This window comes from Gambusia affinis, linkage group LG11 (assembly GCF_019740435.1).
Source record: "Gambusia affinis linkage group LG11, SWU_Gaff_1.0, whole genome shotgun sequence".
NCBI lineage: Eukaryota > Metazoa > Chordata > Actinopteri > Cyprinodontiformes > Poeciliidae > Gambusia > Gambusia affinis.
The window spans coordinates 20,434,485-20,446,893 of NC_057878.1; the positions used below are offsets into that span (position 1 = coordinate 20,434,485).

At 35.7% G+C, this 12,409-nt stretch overlaps 1 protein-coding gene across 3 annotated transcripts in view; it reads right to left on the minus strand.

The window, feature by feature from the left end:
- LOC122839361 (receptor tyrosine-protein kinase erbB-4-like) overlaps positions 1-9,366 on the minus strand; it is a 265,949-nt gene extending 256,583 nt beyond the window's left edge. For 2 of the 3 annotated variants that reach the window (XM_044130859.1, XM_044130861.1), the window contains exons 1-2: positions 8,911-9,366; positions 8,526-8,813 (exon numbers count right to left, since the gene is read on the minus strand). In XM_044130859.1, coding sequence (XP_043986794.1) covers positions 8,526-8,604 — 79 coding nt within the window. In that variant the 5' untranslated portion in view covers positions 8,605-8,813; positions 8,911-9,366. Of the gene's footprint in view, positions 1-8,525 lie in introns of all 3 variants that reach the window. The other variant, XM_044130860.1, reaches the window with a different exon arrangement.
- Positions 9,367-12,409: the final 3,043 nt, after the last annotated feature.

Genomic DNA, 12,409 nt, shown 5'->3' on the forward strand with positions numbered 1-12,409 from the left:
TCCGCAGACAACTATATTGTTTAGCGAACATGCGACTGAAGCTTTCAAAGGTCTAGAACATGCCCATTTGCTCCTATGTAGTAAAAGCTCAGGGTGACGGCAGGGTGTGTGGGTAAATGTGTGGGAGTGCCTTGTGTTTGCCAATGTATGATGTGAGTTGGCATCCGTTAGCCCTGACAGCTTTAAGTGGATTCATTTTGAAACAATGTAGTGTAGGGTGGTTATTCTTTATATAGTGTTAATGATTAAATGTTCAAAAGACACAAGGGAGAAATAGGCAAAGAAAAAAAAAAGAAGAAATGTGAGATGTATATAAAATGTAAGGGTGTAAACTCTGTAAAGGGAATTCAACATTTAATTGAGATTACCAGAATTATTCAGATGTTTTGAGGTGAGGTTCTGTTAAGTTTTTGTCAGTAATAGTTTCCTTATTTGTAGTAGAAAGATTTCAGATCACAGTGAGTTTTTTCACACGCAGCATTTTATCCTATTTTAACCAATTAAACATTTCAAACTGAAAATATGTAATTCAAGGGATGAAAAGTAAATTGCAATTACCAGTCTCTACATTTGCAAGACACTGTGGTGGATACAGACAGCAAACTCCACCAGTGGAACATGCAGAAGCGATAACATTTAAAATCTATTATTACTGCATTACTTCCCACAATCATGAATATTTTAGACATATCGGAGTTTAATTGGTAACAAGTTTAACAAGGTAAAAAAGCTTTACTTCTAAACATATAAAGTAGTCTTGTTTTAAATTTGTAGTTTGTGTTCACTGAAATCCTCTGTCTTCCTGACAAAAATGAGTACTTTTGTCATCATTTTACTCGTCCAGGTTGTGCTTTGTCAGATGTTAACATGGCATTTTCTTTTTTTTTGTTTTTTATTTATTTATTTATTTATTTATTTATTTTTTTTTTTTTTTTTGGGAGGGGGGGGGGGGGCTAGTGGTGTAGGTTATTATAGTGAATAGTGAATCCTTGCAAAGTCTTTTGATAACTTCAAGATTTTTAATGGTTTCTTAAAAGATTTAACAGGATCTTTTAGTTACAACATTTCATTCAAATGAAAACAGAATAATGCAAATGAATTTCATCTTAAATTCCATATAATGAATGCTTATATACATATATTTTCTCCCAACATAATTTCCCAAGTTAATTTCTGCAAAGTCAATGACTTAAAGCAATTATTTGACTGTGCTGTAGAATAATTAGAAGTTAGGTTGGCTGTGTGTTATTGAATCTGAATATGTGTTCGGATTTTATGGGGGTTTGGGGAGGAATCAGATATTTTAAAAATGAATTAGGAGTAATTTGGATTCCAATTCCTGTCCAATTATAATTGCAAATGAGTTTGATCTGTTTGTGTTGTAAAGTGCTGGGAATTGGTGCAACATGAATACGTTGAACAAGTCTTAAAAATGTAGAAGTATGGTTGTGCTTTTTCTTTCGATAACCGCCTCAGAGAGTGAGAAGGAACCGTGCAGCAACAGTCCTGCAGGGATATCAAACTCTCTCAAGGAGAATGCACGTGTCCATATTATTTGACTTAACGTCTTGGATTTTCGCTCGCATTGAATATATTGCAACACAGATAAAAGCCCTTTATCATTGCAGAAGCTCTACATCGTGCTTTTTTAAACTCCCTTTGTAGGCCAGATGCATATATACCAACCCAATAAAAGTGCAACTGATGTATATTGTAAAACACATTCAGGAAGACTTTGTTAACAATGTGTGTGCATATGAGAGCTTGCTGCACTACCTTGTTAATGAAGGACTTCCGTTGTTGTGTATTTAGAACTGCAGAGACTATCAGTCTATTTGCATTTCTCATGTGTCTTTAGCTTTCTTTTTTTTCCCTCATACACAGAAAGACTCAAGCTTGCTCATCCTGCAATCAAAAAGAAATAGAAAGCATAACAACAAAATATTACTGATGAGATGAGAAAGAGAAAATAAACATTCAATTTCTAATGTACCTTATCAAATGTGATTTATTCTAACTGTTAGAGCCACACTTAATAAAATACATTTTGAATTATAACATGGCCCAATTAAACATATTCACAACATTGGTGACGCATTGGTCGTTCTCTGACATTCCTCACTAAAAGCATGTTTAATAGCCAAGCTGACAATGATGCATGGCAAAACACATGCACATGTATGGCACATTCATAACTGCAGGTGATAAATGAGGGTGCATGAGTTGGTAAAGGTCAGAGAGGATATGATCCAATCATTTCTGCTGGCTGCGGACAGTCTGGTTATGAGCCCATCAACAAGTCAAATTGAAAAACTGTCTCCATTTTCATCCTCAGAAAAAACTAAAATAGGACAACTTTCTTAAAACAAAGGATTTTGCAAGTAAGTAAAAAATTTAAGCACAACATTGCAGTAAATTAATCAGTAGTGCACAAACAAACAAAACAGAACAGCATCTATCCATTATAAGTCACAAAAGAACTTTTGAGTAAAAGAAAGAAAAATAAGCAACTCAAATAAAATTGTCTTCCTAAGTGAACCAGAATACTTCTGAGGCTTCAACAACAATGACTGAATAAACTATTCAATAAAAAAAAAAAAAAAAGATTCTACAAAATATAAATTTCTCGGTGCATCTCAGATGATGTCTCTCACAGAGCAGTGATGTAAAAGAAACTTGAGGACAATTCAGCAAGAAAAAATTATCTTTAAAGCAACTGAAAACATGCAGATAGAGTGTGAAGAATCAAAATACGGAGGTTTGAACCTGCCAAAGTTGGCAATAAATGTAGAAATAGATAAATGGCTTAAAAATTGTAGTAAATATTCCATACAATATATATACATTTTTCTAATTTACTTTATCAATGTGATATCAAATAATATTTGTTTTTAATTTAACAGTATTCACTTATCCTGATTATTTATTTTCAATTTCTAATTTTAATGTTTTAGAAATTAAGTTTCCTTTCTAATTATTTTTTTCCCATTTTATAAAATTCTGTATTTAATTAATACATTTTTATTCATCGTCAAATTTCTATTTTTAACATAGTTTGTGTTTATTTGGTTTTTTTAATCTAGAGAAGCCTTTTTTAATCATACATCAATTGATTTTCTCAGTCTTGTTTCACTTTTGTACTCTTTTGTTTTTAATCCCTCAGTTTGAAAGCGATAAACTGGCAAAAAAGTCTGGGCAGAAGAAGGAATCTGGTTGGTGGGCATTTAGAGTCAGCTTCTCTTCTAGTCAAGATAAAGATCCAAACTATATGTTAGGAAAAATTTTATTTTTATTGCCAATTTTAGCAGGACCAGTCCTCCATAGAACAAAATGAGCTTCAACAAATGAGCTAATTTATTGCAGAACACATTTATTCTGGGAAGTTATGAAAAAGAGACAACAGAGGGCGAAAGTAGGGATAGAGGCAAGAGAGAATGATTATCGGTGTAACCCCAAAAGTAAGGGAAAGAGGCAACAAATTATAGCAATGTAAATAGTTCAGATTATCTCTTATGGCTGATCAGAAAAAGATGTGTCAGCTCTTACTAAAATAAACAGCAAGTGAAATAAATTGAGAATTTTGTTATAACCAGAGAAAGGCTGTTGGATAATGGCTATAAGAAACTAAGCTTAAAGTTGCTGTGATGGTATTTTTGATATCAGTGATTTAATAGTATTGAATTTAAAATTATATCAACACATTAAATCAAACTCCCATAAGAAAACATTATTAGAAACGTTTTCGCCTTCTCTGCTCTTCAGACTATCAAACTGGGTATTCATCAACCCTTTTGTGAGACAGTGAGAATTAACAGAGAACCCTGTGGTTTTCACCATTCTTGCATTGAATACTGTGTGGTTTACTCATCCAGAAAGTTGTTTTTTTCAATCATTTTATCTGGCTGAAGAGTGAAGTCCCCAGAGAAGACTAACACAATAAATTACAGTCGGTCTTAGTTTTGTCATTCTTGTAAAGAAGAAAAGTCAACAAATGTTCAGCAATGAAAAACAAAAATCCAAAGGCTTATATTTAATACGCTTTTCACACATTCTAAATAATAACATCTTGTCAGCCATAAGGTGTTAACAGGATTTTTTTTTTTCTTTTTGTTAAACCGGAAAGAAAGGGTTTCGGTCAAATTAAGAACAAAATATCTTTATAAAAAAAGGACCAATTGCCAAATGTTCCTCCTCATATTTAATATGAGGAACAAAAACACAAAGGTTCCCATTCCTTTTCTCAACAAATGGAAGTGAATTGGTACCTAATCAAAGACTGCCATTCTTCTAATATAAAGCCTAGTGTCAGCACAGGGTCAAAGCTCCTTTAACAAGCGACAGCAGATATGACTGTAAGAGGCCTTTGTGACATAGTCGAGTTGTGTAGGTCGCTAAATGTGTCACCATTCTTTTGCCTGGCAGTAACTGCCAGAAGAAAACACACAAAACAGAAAAGTATACAAGACACCTCAGTCTTTGCTGTGGGACCAGAAAAACTGAAAGAGAAAAAAAAAAAAAAGTCTCCAGTTTCCCCTCGTTTTTGCTGTGTCCAAACCTTGAAAATAGTTTGATAGACCCGAATAGTGGAAATGCCTTGTCAATTTCTGTCCAACAACCAGTGAGTGCAGCCATGAGATAATCGCTGAAACAACTGAAAGGTTCTTCAACTACATTGCCCATCCACCTTTTCAATCAGCTGAAGGAAATATGACTTGGCTGAAGGCCGTCAGTGAGAATGATTTAAAGATAACAGTTTGTTTATAATGATTTGATTACCTGGGTTGAACAAGCAATGCACACACTTGTGGACCTTCAAATGCACCTTTATATGGGTTGTATAAACATTCATACATGCAGATCATTTTTTCAGAACAAGGCCACATGGTTTAGAAAATGGCAGCTATATGCATTCCCGAGCTCCTATAGTTCCAGATAACAGCTGCAGTCAAATGAAGGGTTGTACTCTGCACAGAGACCCATGTGGAACGTATATTCAAACTCTGCAGACACAGTCCTCTAGAACAGTAGAAAACGGAGCTAGTCGGAGACTCTGGCCCTAGGTAAGCTTCTTCCTTGCCCAGGGGCCACAAGACATCTTGCCAGGACATTACAAATATTTTTATACATACTATATTTAAAAAATGTAATAATTTAGCAGTGTCTGGATGTCTTGTCTATTTTAGTAATTGGATTCAAAAAGTGAAACCCTCAAATTATATTTATGACATAGAGTGATATTTTTCAAGCAGTTTTATGTCATTTTGATCATTACCTTATACTAATAGTAACTCAGATTTTAGTCGAAAATTTTGTGGTAGGAAAACATGTAGAGAGGAAAAGCTTCACAGACAACATGGATAAGAAGTTTTTAAAACAAAGCCAGTTCAACAGGACTGGATTGTTGCTCATAACACTAAAGGCTTCAAATGAAAGTAGATTTAGCACTTCATTCAGAAAGAAAAGAAGAGTGGAGAGGCACAGAACCAAATTTGCTTTGGTGTGAGGCTTCTAGAGTGAGTATAATCTATTGATATTGAGCCACTGAGTTTTATTAGTATTTAAGTCAGCACAGCTATCTACCAGGAAATTTGTAGTTTATGCTTTAGTCTACAAAATCTATGGACATACCAATTTTTTTACATCATAACATGGCACCCTCCCACACTGCTACAAGTACCAATATCTGACTCAAGAACCATGGTATCGCTGTGCTTGATTGGCTAGCTGACTTAGCCAACCTGAAATCCCCAACTTAGCTGTAGAAGTATGGTCAGACAACTCAAAACTTTACCTCTAATATACAGTCAAGATAGTAGTCTTAAGGTATACTTTAGGTTTTAAAAAGATAGACTTTCAAACCAACTAATATCTTCTGTCATACTATTCTTGTGGTCTGATGTTTTTTCTAATGTTATACTAGAAGGTCTGATTTACTTTGTGTCCCTTTATGGAGCATTTAGAAAAGCCACACCGCTCCTTCTCAACATGCTGGCTTCAAAAAAGGCAATCAGAATTTCCTCATCTTACAGGAAAAAAAACAAACAAAACCCCCAAAAAAAGGAAACAATTTGGCCATTTGGATATATTGCTTACAAGAACTTGGACAAAATGTAAATATATATATATTTTTTTCTCGTCTTAATACACAGGAGTTTTACTGAGTTACAATACGAATAAATAAATATAGCAAATGAGAAGAAAAAGTTTTTTAAAAGTACTTTATTGAAAGTGCTTTTATTGTTTAAATAAACTTGACTATTTTGATCGTCAAGGAAAATATTTTCAATCATGTACACTACAATAATCAGAAAATTCTGCCCAAAGTGGCACCTAGATTTGAGATGCTTCTGCAGAAAAAGGGAAGTTATTTATGAAAATATAAATGTATACGCAATTAACGCCAGTTAAAAACGCTATTCCATAAAAAAGGTGGCACTTTGAAGACAAGAACCACTAAAGCAACATAAATGGTGAAGGATTTTTACATTAATTTGTCATTGTGGCTCATTAAGAAAGACAAAAGCATTCATTAAAAGAAAACCTCAAAAAGATGAAGGAAAGAAAAAAAAACATCTATGACACAGGCGCGTGAGCATGCAGTTCAGCACACTCGTAAGAAGTCGTTCGCGCGCGTTCTGCTCGAGCTCACGCACGGGCGCACACGAAGGAAAACTGCCTTCTCCTTTTTTCCAACAAACAGAAGTTAATCCGCGTTTATGCCAATTCTCGCACTGATATTTGTATAATCCGTTCTTCCTGCGTTTGTCTGCAGTTCTCTTTTGTGTCGCCTTTACTGCTTTTTTGCAAAGCATATTTACATAATTTGGAATTCTGCCGGCGGAAGGGCATAGAGTTTTTGCTTTACCGTGAAAGTGAATTACTATCGTCTTCTCCCTCGTAATCCTGGGTTCCGCTGCTGGAACACGGGTGGGAGAAGTTCTGACACTCTTCCACTTATCCAAATTTAATATGTGCCTTACTCCATTTGTTTGTACACAGAAACAACATTGAGAATATGCAAGACGTATAAAAGCATATTTACTTGGATTTAAAGGCACGGGTCCAGCAAGAGTTCAGCCAACGTCATTATTTTCCTACAAAACGTAATCAACGTTGCGCAGAAATTTTAAGTATTGCAACTAAATGTGAGCAAAAGGGGAGCTTAGTTCAAACTTGCGAGGATTACTTTTTATTACTTTCACTCCTTAAATCTAACACTCCGGCAAATTTTAAAGATGCAATTTTAAACTTACTTGAAGAACAAGGAGACACATTTTGAATGAATAAATAAAAATCACAAGAACAAATTGGCATTGCAGGAACAAATATATATATAACTATGTTCTGATTAATCAGTCGAATGGATAAACAGTTCTTTATTTAATTTAGGTTGTTATTTAATTATGAATTTTTCATTCTTAATTAATTCCTACTAAATAGTAAATCAACACCCAGGAAGCGGAAAGAAGCAAATATACTTTAACTCCTGTATGTCGCAAGTATTTCATTCCAGTCCGAGCTTGATTTTCTCGTTTTTTGTCGAAACCAAAATATGATTATGCATTATGATGATTATGATTATGATGGCGCTTTAGCCTATTTCATCTCCATCAGGAGCACATCACCGAGTGCACCTTATGCCGCCCTGTGCGTAAAGAGCGTCATTGCACTGTACAAACAGTACTTCCACTGTCTAAGAGTGGAAGCCTTGCATGTGCGCGGAAATACTGGCAGTCAACAGAATGCCTGAGGGAAGCGACAGGGAGGAAGAAAAAAGAAATGCTTTTCCCCAGCTTTTTTATTTTTATTTTTAAATGCAAGTTAAAGGCTGCAAATGGGTGTGCGGGTTAAAGAGTTACACAGCAAAACACTAACACAACAACATGGGACTCATGAGAGGCAATCAATGCAGAAGTAAGTTGCGGATGTCCTTTGTCTGACAAAGATTGCAGAGCAAAAAGCTGCTTCATGTGAAACCTGCTGTCTTGCAAACCTTCATCAAATTAATTAGGAAACAAAAAAGGATGTCTCACACCCAATTATCTGGGACAAATCAATCTGTAAGGGTAGAAAACAACGGAGTATCAAAGCAACTTTCACGACAGTTGCGCATTTGACAGCCTGCTTATCCACAGGAGCAGCAGCAACTTTGTCCGTTGCTGCGCATTTACTTCGCGTAAAGGACGCGTGTGACGGACATCAAATGCCCTAATTTCAACAGTGTAGCTTTGTAAAAGAAGAACAGCAAGTCCCTCGACTGGGTTCATCACAAGTAGCTCAAAGCTACGACCTGCCATCTGCTCAGACCAACACACGCGCTTCAGCGGAGCAGAGAGACCCTAGTTGCTGTTGTTTCAGACAAAACGAATACACGAACATAGTGTTGCTTATGTATAACAAGAAACTGTACTGATGAAGAGAGAAAAAGTAAGCACGTTTCTGCAGCTGCTGCACTCGATTCGCACCTACCAGTTCTAATGAGACACCGGGAAGGTGGGGGTGGCAAGCACTTGGCTTCTACTCACCTGATTGTGGAGAGACGACCCCAAACAAGACGCTTGTCAGGAGAAAGCCGAGGCAACACAGGACAGACGTTTGCTTCATTGTTGTGCTTGGCAGGTATCTCCTTTTAAATTCACATGTCCAGCGAAGTATCCCTCATTCACAGCAAGAAAGGATGAGTCGCTTTGTGTTTTTGACGGCTCCTCAGACTGCGAGTTTGTGAGCACTTTGTGGCTGCTTCTGCACAAGTTTACAGTTTGTCCGACTGTTCTTTGCGTCGTCTCTTTTGTGCCTTTTGGTTTAATTTGTCACTGACGCAAGAACATAAATTATGAAAAATCAGCTTCTAACTCACGCACTGAAAACCAAAAGCTTGCCAAAATATTGCGTAAAGCACTGTACTCTTACCATTACTCCCCGTCTTAGACACAATATGCAGCTGCAGACTCTCATTCTCGAGACACACCTCCAAGTCCCTTAACTCCTCCTACCCGCGCCCTGATTGGCACAGGTGCCCGACGATCACCTCAAACTCCACTTGACTCCAGCATGGTGCGCCGTCCCATTGGTTGGCACAAGACGCCCGAGACCCCCCATGAGTTCGTGCTTCGGCTGTGTTGCACCTGTCACCCTGAAAACAGCAGAGATAAATTCTGAGATTTATTGGTATCATAAGTAAAATAGAGCTGACTACTACTTATCGGTGGTTTCCTTGCACTTGGAAAACCTCCTCTTCAGGATCCGATAAGATATAGTTTCATTTTGGAAGTGTCGGTATGCTGTTGTGCTTTTCTTGTGGAGCAGTGAAATTATATAGAACTACAACAGATTTAATTAACAGTCTTGTTTTATTTATGTACAGCTCTCTGGGAACCACTTTCCTCTTCATTAACCTTCCTTATTTAAAGGCTGATGTCAAGAAGAATATTTTGACTGCAGCATTTTGGATCTGCAAAATTATAATCATTGGCAATGTCAATATGTTTAAAGTATGAACAAGTAAGATTCATAATCGCAAAAAAGGCCTGAAATACAGTTTTTTATCCCCATTCCATTAAATAATTTTCAAATAAGATTGAATATTGCTGTAGACTGATTAGTGTGGATTAAGATTCACTGAAGACATTTAAGCGAGCAAATCAATGAGAAAGATGTCAACTATATTAGTTGAAATATTAGTTAAAAGAGAGAAAAAATACCATAGAGCGCCTCAGATTGAACCCCTACATTGACCATACTGCCAACTAGTGGTTGAATGTTTGATTTTATCACAGAAAAATTATAATATATAATGGCAAAATTAAAGTTAAAAAAAAAATAATAATTTCCATCTGGGCAGATTTGAAGAGTAATTTTTTAACTGTGATGCTGTAATGAGAAGTGAAGTGGCCAATTTTTAACCTTGACAAAACCAATGACATCTGGAAAATCTCTTTCCATTAGCATAAACCCAGGGGAAAATACTGAGTATGAAGTAGTTAGAATTATTCAATTTGTACCCATAATGGTCCCAGGGTTATTTGGTTTAAAAATTCTGCATGGATTCTATTAAAAGTGAAAGATGTTTTACCTGATGGAACATTCAAAATATCATCGAAACAGGGATTGTCTACCTCCCCTCCTAAAGGGTTCCTACTGCAACACAATTTATTCAAATGACAGAATTTGCTCCTCATTATTAAGTTCTGATTAATTCTTATTTCATTCAGTTGTATTTAACCAGAGAAACATCTAAAATATTAATGGCATTGACCCCAGACTCCGAACTCCACTGATCTAAATAGAAGATCTAACATTATAAAGACTTTATGGTCTCTCAGAAGATTAAAGTAAGGAGTTTGCAGCCTAATTTTGTTCTAAGTCTAAAGAAGAAATGAAAAGGAGAATAAATTCAAAATCTTTGAATTTATTTAAACCTAGGCCAGTAAGCTTCTAGCAACTACACCCAGCAGAACAGGACAGGAAATAAGTGCTTTAGATAATGATAGGAAGTTACTGTGTAATGCTGGAAATGGGTCTGAGGTAGATGAAGATTAATTGGAATCTTCTGCAGCTCTACATTCAGACAAAAAAGCATAGTGTAGGAAGCAAGTGAAAAATAATAAGCACAACAGAATCTCCAGGTTGAGAAGGCCTCTTTGATCTCGTGGACCAGAGGTCTTGGGTTTTGAAGCAGAAACACATCTAAAAATTGGAGGATCTCGACCAACCTCCCGATGCTTCCTATAAAGTAGTTTTTGTGAGGGTCTGAATTACCAATTAGATATAGGCTCAAGGAAACATGAGAGATAAATTTTCAATGAGCTATTGAACTATAAAACACTTTCTTTTCACAAGTGATTTGTCAAAATCACGATCTATTACAATATTCAAAACACAGTTTCATTACCTTAGATGTTTTTTACATTCAAAGTTGCAATTGTGTAATCATTCTAGTAAATTAAATTATAGTTTCACTTTCAGGGTTTAACAAGCTAGCCAGTGATCAGAGTATAACTCATCTGGGATTACTTCCCACATGAAAGACAATTTTCCTGACAGAGGTCATTACAAAGTTTAGATCAAGATCATATTGTGCTTGCTGTGCTACTTGCTCTATACAAAAAGTAGTGACTTTGTGGTGACTGAGAGTTAACTAAGAGTAAGCAAAACAATGAGACAAAAGGTTATTGCTTTCACCAGCTGGTGCTTACTTTTTGCTCTTTGGGAGCAGGTTAAATACCTCCTGGAGTTAAAATATGCCCAAACATCTGGGCCAATTTGCGACTCCATGCCCAACTCCTCTTCTCCTCCAGCTTCCAGTCCAACTTTGTTTGACTCATGAAAAAAACATGAAGACACACTGAATAGTCTAAGTTTTATAAGTCTTAAAGTAGTTTTTTAAGGCCCAGGGGGAAAAAAACATCTTAGCAAAGACAAAAAAATAAAATAAAAATACTGATCATTTGTATTTGTTAGTTCAATTCATATAATTGGAGGTAAACTGGGTTTTCTTGAGCAAAACCAAAATAAATGTTTCAATTTCATGCTCAACTTGGGCCTTGGTGGCTCCTGGGCCAGTGTTTAGCATTTTGACCAATTTCCTTTCATCGGTGGATGGTACTTTCTGCTTGATATATGACCATAACCAGGCGTTTTGACAGGACAATGATGCCAAATAAACAAGAAAACTAATTTTAGAAAGTTAATGCCAGCCATCTAAATGGCCTCAGAATCACTTTGAACTAATACCAGTTGATAATGTGTGGACCTTGATTGAAATACGAGTAGCAGGATCCTCTTTAATCCTCTTTAATGAGGCTTACCATTTCCGGTGTCAGCAAAGGAGTCAACAAAGGAGCAGCCAAAATTATGCAAGAAGCTTGCTGATAGTTATAAAAAGCATATGATTGAGGTGAAACTATCTATGGAAAATTTAAATGAATTTTGGTGCATATATTTAAGCATTACATGTGTATTTCCAACTTGTGTGGAATAGAAAAAAAAATCATAATAAATGTATATTTCTGCATCCAACCTGTATGTTTAAAATTCAGAAAAGATTAAATAAATTCTTTAAAGCCCAACATCTGGGAAAGAATTTTCACAATAAATTTGAAGTTCTGCATCCAGTTCTCCTATTTAATATTAATATAACCTAAAACACATGAATATGGCTGTATGAAGTGAAACTTCACACCACAATCGGAAAAGAATAGTTCAAACAAATTCTTGAAAATCCCAAATGTGATATATCTATTGAAGCTGAATTGAATTTTGAGTAAATATCATCTGAATGCACTTTCCAGAAAAGAAAAAAATATCCAACTTATATGCAAAAATCCATTATCAATTCAATTCAATCCTGCAGACTATATGGAATATTTTTATGTTATTGAACCTTTAAGTCCATCAGCAGGTACATCAA